This window comes from Grus americana, chromosome 21, assembly GCF_028858705.1.
Source record: "Grus americana isolate bGruAme1 chromosome 21, bGruAme1.mat, whole genome shotgun sequence".
Classification (NCBI taxonomy): Eukaryota; Metazoa; Chordata; class Aves; order Gruiformes; family Gruidae; genus Grus; species Grus americana.
In genome coordinates this window covers 6,868,290-6,892,788 of record NC_072872.1, presented here as the reverse complement: position 1 = coordinate 6,892,788, position 24,499 = coordinate 6,868,290, and the positions used below count along the sequence as shown (strand labels likewise).

General features: G+C 46.2%; 1 protein-coding gene across 6 annotated transcripts in view; it reads right to left on the bottom strand.

Moving 5' to 3' along the window:
• Positions 1 to 18,088, bottom strand: part of MIB2 (MIB E3 ubiquitin protein ligase 2) — a 50,957-nt gene extending 32,869 nt beyond the window's left edge. For 2 of the 6 annotated variants that reach the window (XM_054849606.1, XM_054849611.1), the window contains exons 1-4: positions 17,975 to 18,088; positions 17,371 to 17,504; positions 898 to 1,248; positions 252 to 423 (exon numbers count right to left, since the gene is read on the bottom strand). In XM_054849606.1, coding sequence (XP_054705581.1) covers positions 252 to 423; positions 898 to 1,144 — 419 coding nt within the window. In that variant the 5' untranslated portion in view covers positions 1,145 to 1,248; positions 17,371 to 17,504; positions 17,975 to 18,088. Of the gene's footprint in view, positions 1 to 251; positions 424 to 897; positions 1,249 to 6,119; positions 6,462 to 17,370; positions 17,505 to 17,974 lie in introns of those variants that run through there. The other 4 variants (XM_054849605.1, XM_054849609.1, XM_054849607.1 and 1 more) reach the window with 3 other exon arrangements.
• Between the last annotated feature and the right edge of the window lie 6,411 nt (positions 18,089 to 24,499).

Below are 24,499 nucleotides of genomic sequence, written 5' to 3'. Positions count from 1 at the left end.
CCAAAACTTTTTCAATCGTGCAACCCTATCAGTAAAAAATTTTGAGCACCTCCCATTGTATGTACATTTATTTCTTTATAAATTATACAGACATGTACTACTGAAGTTCTGTTATTTTATTCCTGCACTTCAATAGATCACCTTGCACATGCCCTGAGGCACACACCCCCCACTTTGGAGACCACTGCTATAGAATAGTGACCTATAAATCTCAACATGGTTAACTGGACTTCCCCTATAGCACCACTTACGGTTGTGAGTGTGCTGTCTCATAGCGCTCGAAGGAGTGCGACAGATCATGCTTGTTGTTCATGTAACACTGTGTGCACAAGTCATAGTCAAAACACATTTTGCATTTCCACCGCATTCCCCGTATGCCATGTTTCTTGCAACAGTCACAGATGATGTTAGGGTGACGGACACCTAGGAGAACAAAAGCAAAGGATTGTAAGATCCACACAAAATCCAGAGAAACCAGGCTGACCAGGCTCTTAGAACTACATCAGCATGTTTTAAAGAGAAAAATTGTGTACTTTGCGTGTATTGAAGATGATGTGATAATATAATATGGAGTGATATGTGTAATATGAAGTATCCATTTCCTGGCTTATAGGGACTCTCATCCTAGTCATGCCAGAATCCAGCAGAATGGCTAAGTCAGCAAAACTGTTAGACCCACAGATAAAAAAGAAAGAGGAAAGAAAAGCCTTTGCATAGAGGCAAACAGGAATTTCATTGCCATGAACTGGCTGAGCATACACTGCTGCTCAGCATCAATCCGCAGGCAGTTGCAAAAGGCTTAACATTGCAGCTAGCATGCGAGGCAGATGTTACATATACTAAAGGAGATGGGTTTACAGCACTAGTGTTTGTGCTTCTTGTCCATGCTATACTTACCTATTTGTGCGTTATCATACAGAAGAAGGTCATAAGCTCCTTGGAATCCAGTCCGATAATTAGTCCTGTTGCCTTGATCCCACTGCACGACCACAGTCTTATCTGGAGTGGTTGGGCTGCCTGTCCGACCAATCTCAACCACAGTCCCAACATTCCCTTCACCGCTGTCCTGGCTGCCCCACTTCCAGTCCACTCCACGAACTACCCGCATCCCAACCTGCATGCTGGCATAGAGGTCCACGTCCATTGATCTACACAGCAACCCCTAAAATTCTTCCACGTAAGGAGTCTTGGAGACAGGCAGCATCATCAGCAACACATTCAGCATCGTGAGCAGCATGTTCAGCACACCTAATAAGACAACATACAATTAAGTGATGCCACTCAACATATCACAGCGAAAACTTTCATAGCAAGAAGAACGGATGCCATTTCAGCTCATACCCTTTGTGCACAAACTCATGGTGAACAGCAGGGCCAGTAGATTTTCTAGATTTGACTTCTCAAACAAAAAGAACTCAAATCCCAACTTGAATTACTTATCTCACTCTGCTGTAAACACCATTATTCGACATTCTGTGCAAAGAGATAATACTGAGGAACATCCTGACTACCTTCTATTTAGCTTAAATCTTAATTACAGTCCAGCTGGTGTTTTAAAAATGACAGCTGCCTTTAGCAAGTAAATTGGAAGCACCTTTTCTTCATAGCATCATAGGTAAATCTAACTCTAACCCCATCTAAAAAAAAAAAAAAAGGTAACTTTTTTCCCCAGAATGGCTACAGAAGAGGCCTGACCTGCTGAGTAGATAAATCTGTACTTTATTTAAACCAGGGATCCTCATGGCTTTAGCACAGATGAGAAGGATACACAAACTAGCCAGATTTCCAAGGCACAGAAACATCTGGATAATATCCAAAAGACTTGTACCAGAGCACTGGGTATGAGGGAAGAGAACTGAGCAAGAAGTCTTTACAAAACTCCAGTACCAGCTCTTGGTTTCAAATTCAGGAATATGTGCAACAGCTACCAGAGACACAACAACAACAGAAACAAAAAAGCACAGAAAACGGAGTTGGAAGAAATGACCAGGGAAAGACCTGCAGCATGATCTTAGCAACAAAAAGTCAATGCCAGTCTATTTTTGAGGAAGACTCTTCATATGCATCTTATCACATAATACCACACTGTTGAGTTTCACTTGCCCAGAAAGATAGTTTTGGTTTCAGGATACAGGAAATTTTAAAGATGCACATGAAAGAAATGTTTGTCTATTTTCCAAAAGTAATAGCAGTTTTTAAAAAAGTGTCAATGTCAGAGAACTGTCAATCTTTGCTGCTATTTATCAATGCTAGCTACAGCAGGAACAGGGAAGGGTTATTGCTTACTTGCAATAAGAACTGCAGATTTTGTGCTGAGATCAGTAAAAGCTTGGGGTAGCCTTTCCAGCTGTTGCCATGACAATTGGTAAATGTGTTGTATATCACACGGATGCAGCACATCCACAACTTTGAATTAAATCAAACAGATTGTCAAAGCCTGGTTTACCTCTTTACCAGAACAACAAAACAGAGGAGCGTGGCTTTCAATATTTAGGGCCAAGCTGGTACTTTGACTTCTGGAAAAATCTACTGTAGCATCCTTTTATCTTTGGGCATCCCTGGGTTTCCCTCTTCCTCTCAAGCGATCCATAACATCCAAACTTTCCCCAAAATTAAAAAAAACAAAACAACAAACAAAAACCCAAACCCCAACAGAATGGCAGGGGCCAAATTGTGCAGATTCCAAAAGTACAGCAAATCTTACCAACTGCCATGACCCAGAGCCAGTTCAAACCAGGCTGACAAACCAGCTGAGGAGCTAATAGGATGTGTACTCAGACACGGCAACAGGAGCAGCTTTGTGCCACGTGACGTGTCATTAACACTACCGCCTACCAATAAAGCAACTGAAACCACGGAGGCCTAAAAATAAACTCTTCCTCCAGCCAAACATCCCCTTTTAAGTGTATGGAGGAGTAGTTTGATGCAAAATCAAGTTTCTAGCATGCAGAAAGAACCTGGTATCTGTTCAGTTTTAGCATCTCTCTTGCTTCAGTCTTTTCCTGCTACGCATCGCTGTGACATCCAAACACCTGTCACATGAGAGCAACATCAAACCCAAATGTCCTTGTGAACTTCATGTCATCTTTTGTTCTAATCATCACTAAAAGATGCCTTGGGCAACACTTTCATTTAGACTTCCTTTGTAGAGGTGAATGTAACATTGCCGAGTTTAAGGTGCACCGGTGTTTATTGCCTTTATGAAAACAGAAATTTCAAAAAGACAGACTATCCTTTTTAGAAAGCACTGCAGAGCCTAATGAGATTTGTACAATCTCCTCTTCCTCCAGATCAGAAACAAATAAAATGGACGCTTTATTGCTTTAACTAAGAGGCAGAACTGCTTTTTTAAAAGGCTGCTATCTACCAGTCAAGACAGTCAAACCCACTGCAGAGAAAACAAAGGGAAACATCCAACAATACAAAGGTACAGGAGAAGCACAGTTCAATTATTGCTACATGGCTTTTCCTTAAAAACAACAACCACCTCCCCTGTTTCATCCAAGTGAACTGGTGGAAGGTGGGGGGTAGGTAATAACAGTGGGAAAAGGAACTGCACGCTTAGAGCAGGGAACAACGAATACCATAGGGATTTTTAGATGAGGATGGAGTGCCACTCCCCAACCTTAAGAGTTTTATGGTATTTCAGTGGACCTTTTCCCTCTCCCCAGGAGTGAATGAAACATCACAGGCTTCAGAACTCTCGGCATTTCAAGGAAGGCAATGCCAGTTCCAAAAATTATTCAGCATTAAAGAATATTCCAGGCTGTGCCACAAACCCATAAAATTTAAGTCACTGCAGTACAAAGGAGGATGATCCCTTGCTACCTGAAAACAGGAGAGCGGGCTAGCACACTGTATATCGTGACACATGCTCAACAGAGCGGTCAAACAGCAGAGTACCAACCTGAGGTCAGAACTGCCTTGGGCCTAGAAACGTGCGATCTATATACAGGCAAAACCACACCTTCTCTGTGCACTACGTTTCTGACATGGATGCTACAGAGATCCCTTCTTCAAGCTGCCAGCAAACTACACAAGCTACAGGAAGCCACTTTGTAGAAACAGTCCTGGAGAAACACATCATTTCACTGCGCTGTGAGTTTACTTAGGGATGCAATAGAACATGCCAACATCAGGTGTCTCACAGCAGAACTGCCAACAGACAGCAATCGCTGTCAGTAGCACAGGTACCAAGTTGCAAGGACAAAAATCCATCTAATCAGTAGCCCGTAATAAGCTGGATCCAGATGGGAACAGACTTTTACTGCTGCCACAGGCATCAAGCTTCCCTTGGTTCTGCAGGTCCCTGCGACTCACAAAGCAGCTGCTCGTGTACTCATCCCACAGCTCGAGGAAGCTATCGTAGTTCAACTGTACACTTGGGATGCTGAATACTAGTCAACGGAGTTGTCTGCACTGCAATGACCTTCATGCAATCCCTCGATCGCTGCTCTGAAGGCTGTCGTCTTAACGCGAATACTCCATTTTCCACACAAGAAGGCACCAAATACATTCTGCATTCCCATCTAATCTGCAGGGGTGATGCGTAACAAGTAAAGAACCATTCAAAATCTTTACGAGATGAATTACAATGCTCATGCAGTCTGAACCTTGCCAGAGATCAGTATTATTTACTTCCTAAGTGGAAATGTTTCACTCATTGAAGCAAATACTCCTCCCTCGATGCTGTCTGGGTCATAATTATTCCACAGAAGGATAGGTATAGCTGCCAGAAATTATTCACAGAGAAAACACCAGTTTCCCATGGGAGTTTAAAGTAACCATGAACAAATAGTCCATTATAAGACGCAGGCATATTTCTGAATCCTGACCTAACATTCTGACTTCATCTACTGTGACACAGGAAAGAACAGTCCAGGTATAATCTGTGAGTCCATTCTTAGGACATCCCAGTAATACTTAACTGGAAGAAAGGGAAAATGCTTTAGCGCCTTCAGTCTGCAACATTTTAGTTGCAATAATTGTTGCGACTTCCTGCCAATATTCAAACTGTGCTTGGTAGAAGGGGCTCTGGAGGTAACCTAACATCTGTCTGGTAAGAGGCAAAGGTTGCTGCTGTACTGGATACACAGTAAACAGAACCGAACAGTGGTGTAAGCCGATTGACCAGTGCGCGTAACTCAGTTATCAAGTTATTTGGACAGTATGGTAAACAAAGGAAGATGCAAGTGATTTTGTTTCAGGTTAGTATTTTTATTTTTTTTAAAAGCAGGTGTTTTTTTTTTCCTTTACACATATTTTGCAGTTTGAATTGTCTCCTCAGGTGAATTGTTCCACATTGGAGAGCTTTGCCTATCCTAAGGATACTTCCTTAAGTGCCCTGGCTATAGCAAATGCAAATCATCCACTTTTTCAAAACAGCAGCATAAGCCTGAGAAGCTCAGACTTTGATATTCCTCTAGAATTTCTAGTTCCTGAATATCCTTTGTGAACTCACATGGAGATGGCTACGGCAGAACTTTTATTACGGGGTCTCTTCCACTGCAGCTCACTTGAGCCTGAAATGCCCAGCTTTCCCAGCTGTTAATCCATAAGCCTCAGAAGTAGTCATTAATATGCTAAGCATTTTGGAAAACAACATCACTCCCATCTCTTACTATTTTCATTCACTTTGACTCTTCCTTTTCCTCAAGCACGGTCTGTTATTTTGGATATTATATCTCTAGTAAACCGGAGATCTGCAGCATCCAGCAACACCTACCAGAGCGCTCACGCCGTCCGCTTACTTTCATCTTCCTGCTCTTAGGTAGTTTTCCAAGGACTACAAAGCACACGCAGGCTACAAACCCCTAAACCCGACGTAACAACTCGATCCTTCGGACCCGGTGAAGCCCTGCTCCCAGCAGACACCCCGATCCGGCGGGACGATTGCCGGGAGAGCCATCGCTGCGCCAGAGCCCGAACGAGCCGGAGCAACGGGCCTCCTGCCGTGAACCCTCGGCAGCTCCCGCCACCGCCCGGGCCGCTACCACCGCGCCGGATCGGCGGCACCGCAGCCCGAGCCCCGCCGGCCTGAGCCCGCGACGCGCGGTACGGCTCCGGCCGAGGCGAGGGACAAGCCCGGCCCGGCCCCCCGCGCTCCTGCCCCGCGTTACCTGCCAGCGGGAGCCGTCCGGCCAGCCCGCTGCCCCAAGGGGCCCTGCCCTCCGGCTGCCAAAGCCAGCTGCAAAGCGGTTTCGCTTCCCGGCAGGCGCCCTCGGCCTGTCCCCCGCTGTGCGGGGCGCTCCCAAGCCGCCACAGCGCAGCCGAGCCGGGACATGAGGGGCGGCTCCCGGGCGGAGCCAGACGTTGTCCGGCCCGTTCCCGCTTCGGGCGGCCCCGCCGGCTCGGAGAGCCCCGTCCCGTCCGGGGCAGGGGGAACTGCTCAGGGCACCCCGACGACTGACACCTCCCCGGAGAAAGCTGCAGCGACCCAGCCCCCCGGCTGCAGGGCTGCGAGGGCAGAGGCAGGAGGAAGATCCACCCCAGATGAGAGCAAACTCTTCCCTGCTCGACCCTAAAGCTCAGGCCGGCCCGGCCCTGAGGCAGCCGGCCCGTTTCCGCAGCCCTGAGCTAAGATAAAAGCCGGGTTTCCTTCCGAGAGCCACAGCAGTCACGCAGGCCCCCTCGCAGTCATCTGCATCGGGCCGATAGCGAGCGAGGAGCCGCCTCGTTCCCTCCGGCCAGCCCTCAAGAGACTCCTGACTCCACTCTCCAGCCAGCTGGAGACAGACATGGCTGTAGGTCAGATTCCCTGGAGAATGGCCACAGCAAGCATCGCTATTTTTATGCTTTAAAAGCCACGAATCCTGCCCAGATATCCACAGGACCAGGCCACGTGCAATTCCCTCACAGTAATGTTTTGCATCCTCCTTAAGGCTGTCGCTCACGCGCGTGCTTTGAATGCAAGTGTCAGGCCTCTGACGTGAGCGCGACTATGCAACGGGGTACACTGGAACAGGGCTAGAGACTGCCAGCTGAGGGCAAAATCTTCACCTTGGTGAATCCTGGGTGGATCTGGGCAGTTGTCACAGGAGTCAAGATTTCCTCCATAAATTCCCGTTCAGGGACAGAAAATACGTAACATTATAAAGAGGAGAAAACACTCTGTCCTCTGCCTGACAAAACCAGGCAGATCAATGCTTTTTGAAACTCAGTATTTGTTTATTCAACACATACTGTATTTACACTGCCCCATATATATATTTATACTATGAGGCTATAAACCCATTCTCCCGCATGACCTTTTGCACATGGTATACAATGCAATGAGTAAGAGAATTAAGCTGTGGCATCCTCAGCACAACTCGGAGGTGGGTAGAGAAGCTTATTCTAATTAGAGGAGGATCTAAAGAGTTTTACAGCCTGTCTTCTGAGGCCCCTCCCCTCGTACAAATGGTGAATAAGCAGCACAGGAAGAACTACACACAGGCTTGCGTTTATTAACTTGCAGCAGACTGGGAGTTAGCTTACATCTCGGCCACCTCCCTAGTCTTTCATTCTCTGCGAAACAGCGAAGGCAGAAGCAGCAATAGGAGCACGGTAAGTTAACGTTGATGAGATTCTTCCATTGAAAAGCAACAGAAAGCATTGAAAGGATTAGGAAAACAGAGTGTAACTAAGAAAGCCATAACAATCAATAGTTGCAAGTGGCAGAAACCGGATGAAACGAATGCAAACATTTACAGGGATTACTGAAACGGACAATGATCCTTTCGGATCAGTGCTCATAAGGACTTAACAAGCAGAACAAAGGTATGCCAGGGACATTCCAGCTGTGAATTTTATTAGCAAATGAGTGGAATTGTGCTTTGGTATTTGATCAACTCATCTCTCTCAGGGGAAAGGTGAACATATGCACAGTGCCCTGGCTCTGCTTGGTAGGACAGGATTCACTTGACATCAGCAAAATAACTGCAAGCCAATGAGCTCTGTCAAGACAAACGTCACTTGCTTTATCCTTCCTTGATTCCAGTGCAGACTGGGCAAACCTCATAAAACGTTTACAGACATCTAGCACAGACAGCCTGGAACAGAGCACATCACCAACACTGCCTGCAACAGCAGAAATCCGGAACATTCATTGCAACACAAACAAGCAACCAGAATGATGTCGTTCATCCTTCAGGAGACAGTTCAACAACAAGACGCCAAAGGACACTGGTGGTAGTCCTGCTGGCCTCGTACTTTGCAGTGGGATTCTACACAAGAGCGAAGGTCTGCAGTTCAACTCAGGGACCAAAAGGATCTGTTCCCAACTAAAACAGGCAGCAGAGAGGTACCTGACTCAGTCAGGAGCAGTTTATTCAACCATTCTGTATTATTTAGCTGCTGAAGTGGTTCGTAGTCACTGCAAGTATTTTATTTTAAGCCCTCACCATACACACACATTTCCACTGCTTGCTTCCAAGGGAACTTCAGGGACACAGTGCCATTAAAAAAAGTCATACCAAGCAATGAAACATTCAGATTGATCAACTACCACTACTTGAAAGTCTCAAGAATTACTTTTCTATGTCCTCGCACCAGGAACATCAACAGAGATCCAAACAAGTTAAGTGTAATGGATAAATTAAGTCAGCTCATATTGGCTTAAGAACTTCTGCTGTGGCTATGCAGTGGGTTTCAGCAGTACTGCTTTCTGCACTACTCCTACGCACATTCACCCTACAGAAATAAGGCTTGACAACGTTTTCCCCCTTCCTGACACAAGCAGTGTTTTTGTGAAACCAACACAAGTTGAACAGCTAAATGCCTGGCCAATGGTTATCTACACAATTAAGTATTGTTCCCTATTCCAGTTTCCCTACCTGCAAAACAGAAATAAATACTTCTGTATTCTTTAATAACAGACAACAACTAGGATCAAATACCTCTGACCAAGGCTCAAAGCTGCTAAGGTAATTACCAAAGCTAGTATTGATGCCAATAAGCTCAAATTCAGACTTACCCTTCACTTTTCTGTCTCCTCAGCAAACAGGAAGACCCCAGGCCAGCACAGCATACGCTCTAACAGGATGCAGTGTAATTTCTCTCAAGGACACACACAATTACCACAAATACATTCACTATTAAATGAAAGCAGAGCAGAAAAGCAGCAAAACACACAGTAAATAATCATTTTTGACTCACCATGATATAAGGACACCCTTGTAGCTTTTGGCCCTGCCCAGCTCCCAGGTGAGGCTGTTAGGAGCCAGCAGCCCTTCCTGCTGCCGGCTGGCTGTGGTGCCCCAGGTGTGCTGCCTTGTGCAACCTCAGCCCCAAGGAACCCTCCCCGGCTCCCCGCACACCTGAACTCTGTGCACTCAACCTCCAGTTTCCAGCAGGGGCCCCGTCTGGAGACTTCTGCCTATCCCAGAGCACTTTCTTATTATCCCAACTCCAATTCACACCACTTCAATCCCCGGCTCTACCGCTTGCAAGTCTCTCTCCCTGTCCACTCTGAACTTTGGCTTTCTATGCAGTCCATTTGTACCAGGCCCAAAAGTCCTCCCCTGGAGATACATATTCTAATTCTCTCCCATTTCTTCAGAACAGAGCTTATCATCTACTCAACTCAGGCAGTCTCTTACTTTCAGCTAGCTTCCCCACTACTCAAACAAAACCCTTGCCTTCTTAGCAGGTCTCTTCTAAGAAGCTCCCTGGTAATAGTGCCTTCTATTACCTATACATAAAACTCTACTAAACAAGAAAAATAACTCTAATATAAGGGCTAATATTGAATTTTAACACATGATAAAGTTTTTTTGCTATCAGAATAGTTGATTCAATAAACGAATTCACAAACACTGGGCTTTAATACCACCTCATAACACAGCACTAATACAAGTCCCACATCTTGATGTGGAAAAACATGCAGTCAGGCCCATTGAGTTGTTTATTGTTCTCCAGATCTCATTCCACAGCCCTTGCTCACACAAAGAGCAGCACTGTCAGATCAGGCCTTGTTTAGCCACTGAGACTGAAGAACCAGGACTGGGTGGTAAAACAAGTTAGCAGGAGCTGTACTACTTGGGGAGGTCCTGCGTGCAAGAAGTAAGTTTTGCAGATCAAAGCAAAGGACCAGCAGGTCAAAACCAATCATTTCCAAGTCATGAAAGAATTTTACTGATATCAGATCAAGTCCAAAAAGACAAGAATGGACCCCAATCCTGACAACACTGCTCCTCTAAAACAGCCATCTGATCCTGACTAAAGACATTAATAAATAAAAGCAGCAATGAAACCTTTGCTATCAGGGTCAGTCTCACCTTAGTTTTGCCACTAAGACTAATCTTTTGAACAATTATGCTCTAGTGTAAATTGGTCCTAGGTAAAATTTCAACAGAACAGGAATCTTCCAGCTGAAACCATGCTAATCTTACCAGGGACCAAGAGCAAATACCAACAGTATCACCCCTGCCACCATTACATTGTGGTTCTTTTCATTTTCAAGCCCTACTGGTAACAGCAATGAACAGATGGCCAGAGACAGTGAGCACACGCCAGCTGAAATACAGTTTGGAAAGGATCTTGCATTCATTTTATCCTAGGAGAGGAAAGAATGCTTACGGCACTATAGGCAATGTTTGAGTTCAAGGCAGCCAGCATAGCACCCCTCTCACCCAACATGCTTCATAGCAACATTTTAAAAGTCTAGTAAGGCCCCACTCTCTATTTTGCAGAAGGCAGTTTCCAAGGCTTGATCTTCTGTGCCAACACAAAGGTGGCTAAAGAGCCCAGTCCCACTGCAAATCTACAGTGCCCAATTACAGAAGACACAAACTCTTAGTTCCCAGCACTAGCAGATCTCAGGTAGAAGAGTGACAGCATCTCAGCCACTACGCGACAAACTTAACCACTAGAAATCCATTAAATTCCCCCCCTCACCCCACCAAAAGGATCTGAGGATTGGCTGAATAGTTTAATATTTCACTGCAAAGCCACAAGGTCTCAATGATACTTTGCTTCACTTTTCCTTGTGCTGTCAGGATTTCTGTTTAGTCTAAATTTTGCAAAACGGCATCACTGGCACAGAGGGGGAGAGAAGTGCAGATAATGTTTCTGTGGGTTAAATATCAATAGCAGATAAATGAAGCCATTCTTACTGACAAATTACTCTCAGCAGAAAAAAATCAGAAGTGGGGCAGCTGCCTCTTAAAACCAATCAATCAAGAAAAAGCCTGCATGAGGTTAAACCATTTCCATGCCCCATACCTCACCTGCTCTCAAAGTATATTTAACTGTATTACATAAACAGAATAAAGCAGGTGATTAATATGTCTTTGCTCAGGGATTAATATCTTATCATTTCAGCTTCACTGTGTAAGAGCAGGCACGCATCCTGAAATACTGGGACACTGAGTAAAGAAATGCTAAAAATAACTAGCCAGACGCTATGCTCTCCCATTGAGTGCATTTTATCTCTACAATCAACACTTGCCCTTTACAAATGCCAGCCCATTGATCTGTTTTGCCTAAACTGAATTTTACATTCCATTTACACTGATTGTGTTCTAGCACTGATTTGTTATGGTGAAAGGGGAACGGGACCTTCCCTTTCAAGTCGTAGAAGCAATACTTTCAGCGGGTTACTATCTATTCTTTCACCTTGTTAGAGAATGCAGGCCTGGAAGAAGCAAATTTATTAATGTTCAATAACAGCAATTTTGTGCAAACCCTTCTGAGAAGCTTGACCCCAGCATTCTGGTTTCCTAAAAAATGGCAAACAATCTCAGAATAGAAAATGGCTGAAGTCTCCAGTTGGGTGTGAAGGCATGCATGAAAAGATTGTGCTCTTCTACAGATGTCAAACTTCAACCCACCTGTGATGACAACAGACACAGAAAACTGAATGTGCTTCAAAAACCAAGCACTCATCTGCATAGCCTCAATCCAAACTGGTTTTGTCACCAAGTTATGGACCAAAAAGAGATTTTTGTCAGTGATGACTAACAAAATAAGTTAAACAAAGTGACAGTATCAGCCGCACGATCTACCAGAAGCAAAGATTTATAGCACAATATTTTAAATTAATCAGTTCAGTGCTAACAGACTAGACCCATGAAATAAACTGGATTGCACAGTAGGTCAACATTTGCTTTAAACCATACAAATGCAAATACAACCTTCAGGAAACGCCACCAGTAAGCCAAAAATAAACAGCTGTCCAAGGCTTCCAACAACGGAAGTTGTGGTATGCCACAGCATACTGGTTTTGGCTAGGATGGAGTTAGTTTTCTTCATAGCAGCTTCTACAATGCTCTGTTTTGGATTTGTGACCAAAACAGAGTTGGTAGCACACTGATGTTTTAGCTATTGCTGAGCAGTGCTTACGCAGCATCTGGTCTTTTCTGCTTCTCACACCGCCCTGCCAGTGAATAGGCTGGGAGTACACAAGAATTTGGATGGGAACACAGCTGACCCCAACCAACCAAAGGGACATCCCATATGACATCATGCTCTGCAATAAAAACTGGGCAAAAGAAATAGGAAGGGAGGATGTTTGGAGTAATGGTGTTTGCCTTCCCAAGCAACTGTTACACCTGATGAAGTCCTGCTTTCTCCATTTTACCCTTCCAGTTCACATCTCTATTGCACTGGGGTGGAAGCGAGCAAGCAGCTGTGTGGTGCTTCGCTGCCTACCAGGGTTAACTCACAACCCACAGAAAGGTAGAATATCTTCTGCCAGGTCAGGGATGTTCAAAATTTAGATTTACAAGTAAACATCAAACAAACTCTATAAAAGAACAAGTTCCCTTTACCAGCTTCTACTGAACATAAAAACCTCAGGCTCTAAATTGGTGAGATCAGTGCTCATCTGCCTACTGGAGAATTAAGAGCGATTATAAGTGAAAGTTCACACCGGGCATCTAGTGGATATCTCTTATTACATCCCACAAGATAATTGCTCATGAGCCCAATGAAATTGCCTTCTGGCTTTTGATGAACTGTGTTCTCTCCAGGAGGGAGAAAAACAGCTCCAGCCATTTGCTTTAATTGGACCTGACAGTTTGCAGATTGCTGCCTCAAGCCTTGAAAAGCTCAGTAGCTGCGGCTGAGGAGAAGCCACTTTTTCCTCAACAGCAGATTTCAGAGTTTAATTTACATTGCATTACAGTAAAACCAAACACGCACGCCCTGCCCAAAAGCACCTACAACCACCAGGTGATGTTCTTTAAAAAAGAAAAAAAGCAATTATTTGCTAAGTTTTAATTAAGGTCTTTTTCACTTTACGTAGAAAAATGGGAGAATGGTATTTTAACTTCCCCATACCCTCCATGGAAGATCTCTATGGCATAAGGAAAACAAACAAAAACTCACAAGCATTGCGCTGAGTGACTCCCCTCCCCTGCCACGAATCACCATCACTTTTCTGACTGTTGGCATTAAAAGGTCAGCAGTCAACCACATGGCATCCCTTGCACTGGCTAGCAGGTCTTTTTGTGCCCATTCAGAACACTGACAAAAATTACAATACGTAAAAAAAATTTAGTTTAATAAAGTCAAATATAACCTATCCAGGGAATCCAGAAAACCTCCATTACTTAAAGAACAAGCTCATCATATCTATCAGGAGTGGTTTCAGCGTAGTTTATCATGTCTTGTGGCCAAGGGTGGACTGGGTGCCCTCATCAAAATTGCTTCCAGACCTATTTTCAGTCACCTAGAAATGGAGGACCACACAGAAACATATTCCAACAATGAGAAATCTGTCTCAGCAGCAGATTTCAACTATGCCCTTAATTAGACATTGCTCTAATATATTTCTCAGAGGCAAGATTATCTGGCCCAAAGCTGATGGTGCTGAGCCCCAGGTAAAGCTCAGGTCCACATCTCTCTCACACCAGCTATCACTCCTATTTACCATGAAAATATGGGTGGGTGACTTCATAATCCTCCAATCTATTTACACAATTGCCTTGTCTGTCCAGAAAAGTAAGTTCCCCCAAAAGTCATTCCAAATCAGAAAATTAACATTACTGAAGGAGTTAAAAAAAAAAAATCAAGAGGAATTAACGCTGAAGTCCTGCTGGTAGACACATGGTTGAGTAGTGGGTGGGAGAAAACACAGTACTGTGGTTCCGTGATATAGCTGTTCACAGGTATTTAGACGCCCGTACCCTCAGCAGTGGTGATACGATAGGATTACAAATCATCCAAGTGACGAACACAATTTTCTCCAACTTTTAAAAATTAAAAGTAGCAACTTCAGACTCCAGCAGAGAGCAAGCTGGAGCATAAAACCTGCTGAATCTCTGATGAGCCTTGATAGCTCATCCTACCAACTTTCAGATTCCCCTTCAGGCTTTCAGAATGGTCAACGTTGCACTCCTGTCAGTTTTCAGCCTGGAACTTGCCCTTTCTGTGCTCTGAAAGCAGATCAAAAGGTTTAAGTCTAATCTATCCTGACATGCCTTTGGCTAGAGAGACATCAGCTGCGTGGGAGCAGAATGAGTAGTTAGCTCTTGCTTTCCTCGCTGGTACTTAACAAAGGTTTGAGGGTCAGCACGTACACCAATTCACTTACAAGTTTGTACATTTTAGAAGTACAGATCTTATCTTTCAGCTCTGGATAGCTGAGTACTTTAAAGAATGCAAGAACACTTTACACATGGGAAATGGAGCCATATTTATATATGGGATTGGTGGCAGAGCCAGGAACAAAGTTCACGTATCCTAGCTCCAAGTTCTGTTCTCCACAACCTGGCCCATACTAGTCACAGGAGGGAAAAAAAAGAAAGTATCAGCCCACAATCCAGCGTGTATTCTTGCATTCCTTGGGGTCATGTCAAGGAACGTGAATTGAGGTCTAAGATCAAGCCATTACTGTCCTGCTAGCACACATGTGCCTTCATTGATGCCATTTTCCACATACAGTCAGTCTAAACACTAGAAGACTTGTTCCATATTCCGGGAAATTTCAAACACAGCTACAGCTCTCATTACAGAGGGAGCAGAAATATTAAATTCTGTAAGTCTCCCAAGAAACAAGAGACTCCATTTTCTCACTATTTGCTTAAGGAGAGAAGAGTATCCAATGATCTCTCTCCAATCAGAGCTTCTAGTGAGATCATACCAAACAGTGCATTGGTCTCCCTCTGAGCACACTGTATTACAACACCCTGGCCCCTCCATAAATACCCTTGATATGCCATGGATCAGAATCCTTGAAAAACAACTAGGACTCAAATAGTCTGCTCACAGGACTTTGCATTCTATTCCTGGATCCCAGCAACTCAAAATGAAAGGGGATGATGAGTATTGTCACAAGCGGTATGGTCACATTCAGCAATGACCCTGAATTCTGCCAGAGCCCAGGAGCAGTTCTGTATCACAGATGATGAGCAAGGCAAACAGATTTGATGGGAACAGGCAGGCAGGGGCAACATGACCTAGGAGAGCTTAATTATCAAGTTGGAGAAAGCCTTGAACTTCAGCAAAACCATAGGCAACCAAGACTGGTCTCTGCAAGCAACCAGTAGTAATGCTACATGAATGCAAGGCAAGAGATGAGCTTGTTTCAGAGATAACTACCACAGCTCTCAACAGCCCATGGCGCTCACGTAGCCACACGCTTTTTGATCAAGGTAGCTTAGAAAGCCATGAACATACTCCTTTCCAAGTAAAAGTGGAAGGAGACAATTGCAACCACCATACTTGTAGTACTTCTACCGTTTTTGCAACTTCCAAGACATTTGTCAAAATTTGAGTGGACAGATGCTATGCATGGATTCCCAATTCTTCCACACTACCCCAGCAGTGGATTAGCAGCCACTGCAGACCACAGCAGGAAAATAACAGATTCTTTGTACACTAATTTGGCACAGGATTCTCAGTCACAGAGCTTCAAACACGCATTCAAAATAAATGTCAAAACATATGAAGGTATACAGCAATATCATAATAAGCAGAGAATTAAGCCAACTCAAATATCGTACTATTATGAAGATTCTTCTCATGTCAGTGACTCAGCAAGGTATGCTGTGCAAAGAGAAAGGGACAGGAAACATACTTATTTTTTTGAAGCCTAAAAAGAGAATAATTATTCAAGAAAACTGAACCAGGGGCAATGCTGTTAAACAACAACTAGGTAACTGGTTGTTACATATGTTGCAGGCACGCTTGCCAGTCCTAAATGAACTCATGTCCTTCCACCACAGCCATAGACAAGATTAGTATGGAAAACAGGCGTAAAGTACTGAAGACACATCAGTTAGAGCTGGGACTACACTGTGAGTCACCTGACACCCAATCTACTGCCCTTGGCTGCCTTGAGGAACAACTTCTTGAACGGAACCATCATCTACCCAATGGAAGTTAGCTGCTCCAGACACAAAACTAGACACCTATAACTCAGAGCAGAAAGTAAAGCTCAAAACAGGGCAAGAACTTCTCTAGCTCTGCCAAGGGTATCGAAGCTTTCTCCTTCTGATTTCTGTTATCAACAAGGCAACATGGCACACAACATTCCAATTGCAATGTGGGTGATCTACAGTAACCGCATCCCTTGACAATTCACTCATCTATATCCTGAAACCACTGACAAAAAATTCAACAGGTATGGAATTCAACAGTATGGAAGAAGGACCTAGAAGGATGGACAACTGCATTGTTCTTTGTAGGAAGCAGTTTTAGGAAGTCAAGGAGCTGTTAAAACAGAGGAGAAATAAGAACGGTATCCCATTTGAGCCAAATAAACTCCTTCTAAAGCAACAGAGAAGTGCAGAAGATATAATGAGGCTCTTAGCCAAAAACAGAGAAGGTTGAACAGTAAAGCCAAGCTCAAGTGACCTCCATGAAGGTGAGCCAGAGCTCACTTGTTTCTAAGTGAGGTAGAAATTAGAATTTGTTACACTCAGAAAGTAAGTTCGGGAGTTGAGTGTCTGCAGGGAAATCAGAACAAAGATAAGTAGTGCTCCAATGCAGCTGTACCATCTTCTCTAGTTTTAAGTTTGGCCCTTGTTCTCATGACTCTTTCTGAGTTCAGGAAGATTGCAAGTATCACAGAAACACAGGAGAGAAAAAGCCACATGTGCTTCAGTTCTGAGTTATATTCAGCATACAGCACGTGCTCCAGTTATACAAAATGCCCAGTAGGAATCGCTGCCAATGTTTCAGTGCTCGGCTCTCACCTTAGCAAGTAAGGACTTACCTGCAGTACCTGTTTCAGAACAGGAAAACAGGATGTATGTTTACATCCTCCAGGGCAGCCAGCACTCGCCATCCAGAAGAAAAGAAATAAAAATGGAGCAGGAGCAAGCAGACACATCCCACTACGGACTCAACCCTGGCTAAACGTGGCAGAAAGAAAATCAGCCACTCGGAGCAGCCCTATTCCCAACCTAGCCCAAGGAAGAAAAGGAGAAAAAGCCAGGCACGTACCTGACAGAGCCAAGAAAGAACAAAATTCAGACAACCTTCCAGAAAGCCACTGTCCTTAGCCAAGGGCTGTGTTTGCTTTCTTCCCTCATTCATTCTCGGTGCAGGAGTCTGAGCTGGAGACCTGCTACAGCGGCCTAGGGAGAGAGCAGAAAACACGAGAAGCGGCTCAGGTGGGCTGCGGCCAGCGGCCCCCGGCTCCTTTCCCACTCGAGACCTGCGCCGTACGACACACGGGTCCAGCGCCAGCCCCCGCACTCGCGGCGGCACAGGCGGGCCCAAGCCCGGCCGCAGCGCCCCCGGCACCCGCCCGGCGGAGCCGCCTCCCCACCGCAGCGCCGCGCCCGTCCTCCCCGCTCCCGCCCCCGGGGGCCCGCCACCCCGCCGGGAACCGGCCGCGACACCCAGAGACTCCCTCGGCCCCCGGGGCCGCCAAACCCCCAGGGCCCGCCGGGGGCCGCCCGCGCCGCCCAGGCCGTGAGGTGGCCTCGCACCCACGGCGACGGCACCGCGCTGAGGCAGCGCAGCGCAGCCCGGCCCGGCCCAGCCCAGCCCGGCCCGGCCCGGCCCGGCCCGGCCCGGCTCCCTCCAAGGCGTCCCCTCTTACCCCCGGGGAAGCGGCCGAGGAACCGGGCCGCAGCCGGCCGCCCCGCGAGTGCTGCAGCAGCACCGCTCTACCCCGCTCCTCCGGGGCCGCCCGTGCGCCCCGCCCAGGCCTCTCGCAGCCGCTGACAGCCGGCGGGGCATGCTGGGAGAGGTAGTTCTCTGCCCGCCCTGCTCGCCGCCCGCGGGGCGCCGCCGACTACAAGTCCCGGGAGGACGCGGGAGACCCCCGGCGGCGTGGCCCGGCCCGGCCCGGCCCCGGCCCGCCCGCGGGGCCTGGGGGAAGAGGCGGTGCGGTTGCCCGGGTTGGCGGTGGGCTGCTCTGCCGTGACTCCGGGGCCGGGCCCGGGGCGGGCTGCGGCGGCTCCGTACCGTGTTTTGGCCCGGGCACGGCTCTTGCTGTCCCGGCGTGTCCCTCCTGCCTTGGCCGGCAAACGCCCCGCCGCTGCCTGAGGTGCGACCCGCCTGTGCTCGGTGTTCCTGGTGCGCCTGACGCCTTCATGGGGTCGAGGATAATAAATGTTTGGGATCGCTTGTTGTTTTCTCTGCGCAGGCAAAATGGCCCTTGAAGCCCCCGGGAATGGCTGACGGCGAAAGGATGCAGGATCCGCGCCGGGATGCTCTTTTTTAAATGTTCGATTTTGGGGGTTATTTCAGGGTAACTTGGTCCACTGTAAGGGACATTTTGGGATTCAGTGTAGCTCCCTTCAAGGCACTGTGCCCCTTTGTTCGCCAGGTAGCCAGGAGGGCTCAGAAAGGCTCTAGGGCTGCCTCCCGGACAGCCTTCTGCCAGGGATGGCTTTTTGCAAGGTCAGAGCTCAGATATTGCCTGCGTGGGATCATCGGTGGCACTCCAACTCAGCATGCATCAATCTAAAAGCATAAAGTATTACTACCTGTATCATGACTTCCTTTTCAAAGAGGCAGCGGCAATTTATGAGTTTGGATCGTGTCTCTGCTGATGGTACCGACGACTCTGACAGTGTGGATCTCTTGTGCCTGTGGCAGGACACGCTCTACTCACCGACTTTATCCCTGCTGATTTCAGAGACACCTTGTAAACACTTTTTAAGCTTGCCTGTCCTGTTCTGTTGCTCAGTGGCACATCGAGCATGGCTCCGATGAAGCTAACGGATTGGAATTTTGTTTTATTTGTAGTCTTTGCTAATGTAGGCTGGCATAGCACAGCAAGGGTTAAAAGAGTGGCCTGCAGTGACAGCGAAGAACAGCATTGACAGCAGTAAAATCGAGTAATATGTTTGTATGATGCAGTGTGATAAAACCACAAGCACAAAACTTGCCAGCGTGAGACGCTGCACCCACAACAGGAATAAGGCAGCAAAAAAAAAAAATCACATGCCATTCTTTTTCCCGCTAGCCCATCAGGAATACTATCTAGAGCCCTAAAACTCAAAAGGAGAAAACAAAGATAACATGCAGCATTGTTGCCTAGGGCTTACGAAGACTGAAGAGAGGAAACTTCTGAGACAAAGCGAGCCACAGCGTAGTAGCAGTTACCGTAACTTTTATGCCTACAGGGTACAAAGGACCTGTCCAAACCAAGCTTGTCGTTGCCATCTGATAAAAGCCAAATAGAAGGACTCCGTGTCCCTTGTCCTCTGTGTTGCGTAAAAGTGATGTTGGCCAGACCGCTTAAACACACACGTTGGGGCGATTGTGAAAATGTGAATGTGAAAATGAGTGAATTGAGTCTGACTCGGTTCTGACCAGAACCACAGCGCGTTTTGCCCTTTGGCCAGAGGATGGAGAGTGAGTACTGGTCGGTATTTGGGAATGCGGTAAGTGGATCTAAGCGTGCGCTGATGCTCCCTCCCTCAGCTTGCGTTTTACCAGGCAGATTTATGTTAGCGTCAACACAGAAATACATTAGAGACAGGTGAGTACAGCCAACTTCAATTGTCTGAAAAGATCCATTCACATTTAGAGTAGCTTCTTTTGTGCTCACTCTATAAATATCAGCATAACTTAGGCTTTACTTTTGCCAGTGCTTGTTGTAAACGTGTGAATTTGCATGCCCAGACTAAGTTATGTCAGGATTTTTATTTTTTCTCCCCAGCTAATCTTTTTTCGAAAAAACAAAATTGGAAAAGTGCGTTAGACTGTCTATGAAGTCTCCTTCTCAGGCAAACACAAAGTCATACAGCATCAGCATAGTCCATGGCCGAGATAAAAACTTTACTGTGATTATTTTGATGAGATTTTGCATTTGCTGTATATAAACACTTTGGAGAGGTGGTATTTTGGTTGTGCTTAACACCAAAGATACTGCAAGCGGCAAACCTCTCTGGTGTGTACAAAAGCGTGAGCTCCAATGAATCTTTTCTAGTGGGGCGACATTTGTGAAAAGAAAGGAGCCAGTCTGGTACGTGTCACCCAGGGGCAGTCTGCAGGATGTAAGGAGTTTTCCTTTTGAGGTTTACAACTGCAGGACAGGCATAGGACGTGCTGTGTCTAAGGGAAGGAAGGACTCGAGAGAAGAAAACTGTTCTTGTGCACAAGGCGGATACCGAGGAGAAGGAAATAATCTGGTTTGTGTGCTTAGGGGATAGGCCAAAAAGTAATGGGTCAAAATGGAGCAACGAAGACTCAGGTTGGATGTTAGGGAAAACTTTTCAAGGCTAGTGAAATGCTGCAGGAGACTGGCAAGGGGCTATGAAATCTCTACCCGAACAGGCGTTAGGAACTGGTCAGTGCTGAAATCACAGGGTAGAACCGATGCTGTTTGGTACAGGGCATGGCTTGGAGGGCGTCTTGAGACTTCTGATCCTGTGTTGCTATGATTCTTTGATCCTGCATTTCCACAACATGCATCCTCTGGCATCTAGTCAACTTGAGTTCATCTCAGTCTCTTGCTCAGTGAGGACATTCTATTGCTTACGGCAACAGGCTGGAGCAGGGATGCGGAGCTCTGCATGTGGGAGGGAAAACTCTACTCACGTGGTCCTATCCTAGTTTTCCAAATATTTTACTGGGAATCTTTCTTTGCCCACAGGATGCCGCTGTTACACAGAAATTTCTGTTATTTCTGTAGGCTTTTGCTCTAGGCGCCTTCTCTATCAGCCATGGAAGGCCACTTCAGGGTCAGCCAAGCTATATGGATTTAGCCCTATTAACCACCCTTTTTTTACAAAGGAACTCTCCTTAACGTTTTGCGGCTTACTGACATGGCACACGTGAACCTTGGGCCACGAAGGTAGGTGTCTATGTGATGGCAACACCAGCAGCAGCAATCTAGTGATGCTCTTTGAAGGTGATTAATCACGGGAAAAAAAAAATATTGGCTGGTGGGAAAACAGGTTGTCCAAAATGTGTCCTCAGGTCATATACAGAAGGACACTTTCCTCAACAACTGTGTCCTTCCGTGCCTATTTCGCATGCTTAATACAGGAATTTGTATGTGGAAAGACTGGTTCACAGAATTCTCTTCTTAAAAGCAAAGCCTGGAAACGGCAGCTTTCCCTGGCTCACACGTTGCAAACGTGGACTGATGTTACGATTACACCTTGTGGCATTGCCTTCAGAGGCAATGACCTGGACAGAACAGAAGGGGTATGTGTGTCTTCCACTCCTTAGTGAAAACTGAACAGTATTTCAAGCTCAGCTGAGTCTCAGAACAAGGCAGAAAGTGACCTACATCCAATACCCAGCTTTGGGAATTAACTTTGAGGGAGTTCAATTCCACATCTAGGTCTCTCCTCTGACACAAATGGAACCGCAGCCTAATAGAATCCAAACCCACGAGGAATTCCTCTTTATTCCTTTCCAACAATTTTTAGCACTGGGAAAAAAAAAAAAAATCCTGATTTTTTTAATCCACATTTCTTGCTGGGTAGAATATGATTCCAAGTTAATGCAAACCTTAGGGTTCGAATCCTTCAGATTCCAGCAGTTGCACTAGTTCCTGCTGCCTTGAGCCACTGGCCTTTCAGGAGCTGATCTAAACAACAGGGGATTTACAATAAGCCAGGAGTTGTGCAAAGCTACTGTGACGATTATCTAACAGGTGTATATGTTAAAAGGCCCATGTCTGTCTTGGGACACCATCTGTATCCAATAAACAGAAGGGCGAATAAGGTAACTGGTAAATCATAGGCAAAGCGTGGGTCCGGCTTTGCGTGACCTACGGTGGTGTAAATCTGATAACTTTTGAATTCGGTGGAGTTTTTCCTCTGAGCCATCTTCTGTGTGTTTGCACAGTCTACTGACTCACTTCGCTGACAATCCTTTGCTGACTTGTTTTTTTTTTTTTGCAGCCCAGTCGGTGTGATAAAAAGTACTAGAGACTGCTTGGATCTTCATACATCAATTTGAAATCTCAGGGGGAACTTTAAAACAGTTGCCAACAAATTTCTGCAAAGCATACGCTGAATGGAGCCTGCCATCAGGAAGGCAAATGGCAAATAAATATACTGGTGTCGTGTATTCAGCCTGGGCGCTGCAGCTGTGTAATTGTGCTGCCAGCCGTGTCCAGGGAAGCGCTGTTCTCCGCTTCCGTATCCCATCCAGTTCCCTGGAGTCCTATAAGAAGCAGCCTCCGTCTCAGTTTCCTCTGTAAAATGAGGGAGATCTACCCTCTCATCCCTCACACTTCACCAACTTTGCATCAGGCTCTGATCCCACCACACCGAATGAATGACGGCGTAAGAAGCGGTGCACCGGGTCACCGCGCTCCCCTTGGAAACGTATCAGCCATGGCAGTACACAAGCCAGAATGCTCTCTAGCCCTCCAGAAATCCTGGGTAGAACATGTGTAGCTTATTGTAGATGTGGTCAGATAAATTCTCAACACTTTTGGCATGTAATCCTGAGACCTGTTACCGTATGGATTCATAAAGGGAGCGCATGGCAGCGATGAGAAAGCGCGCTGTCCTTGGAAGCTGCAGAAAATAGCAGCGCTGAGCTGTGCCGAACTGTGGTCTTCCTGCGTTTTTGCCCCAAGCGCGGTGTTAATGACCGACAGACAAAGAGCGGGGACCCGGTTAGTCATAGGTGTGTATGGGGAGAACCGAGTCTGGCGTTGCAGAATTGCAGTCTAGTGACAAGTGGCGAGGCTGGCTCGTACAAATCCAGCCTTGCCGTGTGGAGGATTAGCTCTGTTTTAGGGAACAGCAAAGAGATTTTTATGCAGGTCACCTCCATCCATTCCCATCTAATGAAATATAGTGAGAGATGGATTCAAACTAGAATCTCATTACTAGTTACTGCTCATTTCAGGTCTTTTAATCCACTGTGGCTTCCTACGAGGAGCAGAGATCCCACTACTGCTTGCTGTCTTGGAAGTTCCTCAGCCTGCTTCACCGCTTTAGTTTAATCGGGGTTTGGTTCTACGTTAGTTTGCAGCCTGTTTCAGCTACTCGTGAATTCATAAAATTGCTACAGATGGATGGCTAAGCATCTCTTATATTTAAAAGATCCAATCCAAGTGAAGTCTGCATTTCTAGGTCTGGGATCTCCTTGATTCAGGAATCTGTCTCCGGATGGAGGGATCTACCGGTGCTACAGAAATCCTGGCAGGAGAGGGGGGGTTGTGCAGGTACTGTGCATCTCATCCTGGGCTGCACGCTCCGTTTCTTCTGCACACGGGTAACCGTGCTAGTGTTAGCGCGTAGGGCAGCAGACTGGACATTCCTTCAGTGTCACTCCTTCAAAGAAGTAAGCCAGCTGATCTGGTACGTCGTGCACCAGCTGGTTTACATCCCAAAGCTGGGGTCCAGTCTCCTTTCCCATTCCTGTGCAGGGAGAAACCATGCAACAGTCTTAACTGAACGTCTCTTGACTGATGGTGTTATCACACATGCAAAATCTTTCCTTTTTTCCTTCCTTCCTCCTTCAGCGTAGTCTAGCATTCTTTCAATTTTCAACTGTTACAGAGACGCTCATTTTAATGCAATGACTATTTGCACGGGCGACGTTTGAACAAGTACTTTACTGCCCTGTGTGACTCAAATAGCTAATGGATCAGGAAAATATTAGCAACCATTTACTTTTCAATTCTTTTCCGAGCAGCTAGGGCTGTGATCAGCAGAGAGATATATGGCACTGCCCAATGGGGTGTTGATCGAGCTTTAGAAATCACACCTGGAGACTTGATGCCAAAGCGCCCTGTAAAGGGGCTGCAAATGCCAGTGCTGACTAGAAACTGAGGCCAAGCAATGTGTAGCGCACGAGTCAAGAGTCTTACTGTCTGTAACGACTGGCTCACGTAGTCATGACCCATTGAGTGGTGGAGGCACTTATCAATTCTTGCGTGGTCTATTGTGGGAGGCGTTAGCAGGATTTAGTGCATTGGAGGGCCAGGGCAGACCGATCCCCCACACTACGGCAGGTCTCATGTTGTTACCTGCACTTGTTCTTTATTTATAAACTAATGGAGCGTTAGTTCTTGAACCTGAAATAATCCTGAGGCCTTACTGCGGCAGGTATTAACCAGACTTGGTACCCCAAGAAGCTCAGTGTGGAAAAAAAGAGAAGAGCATGAAAAGAGGGAGGACGTGACTCTCTGAGAACT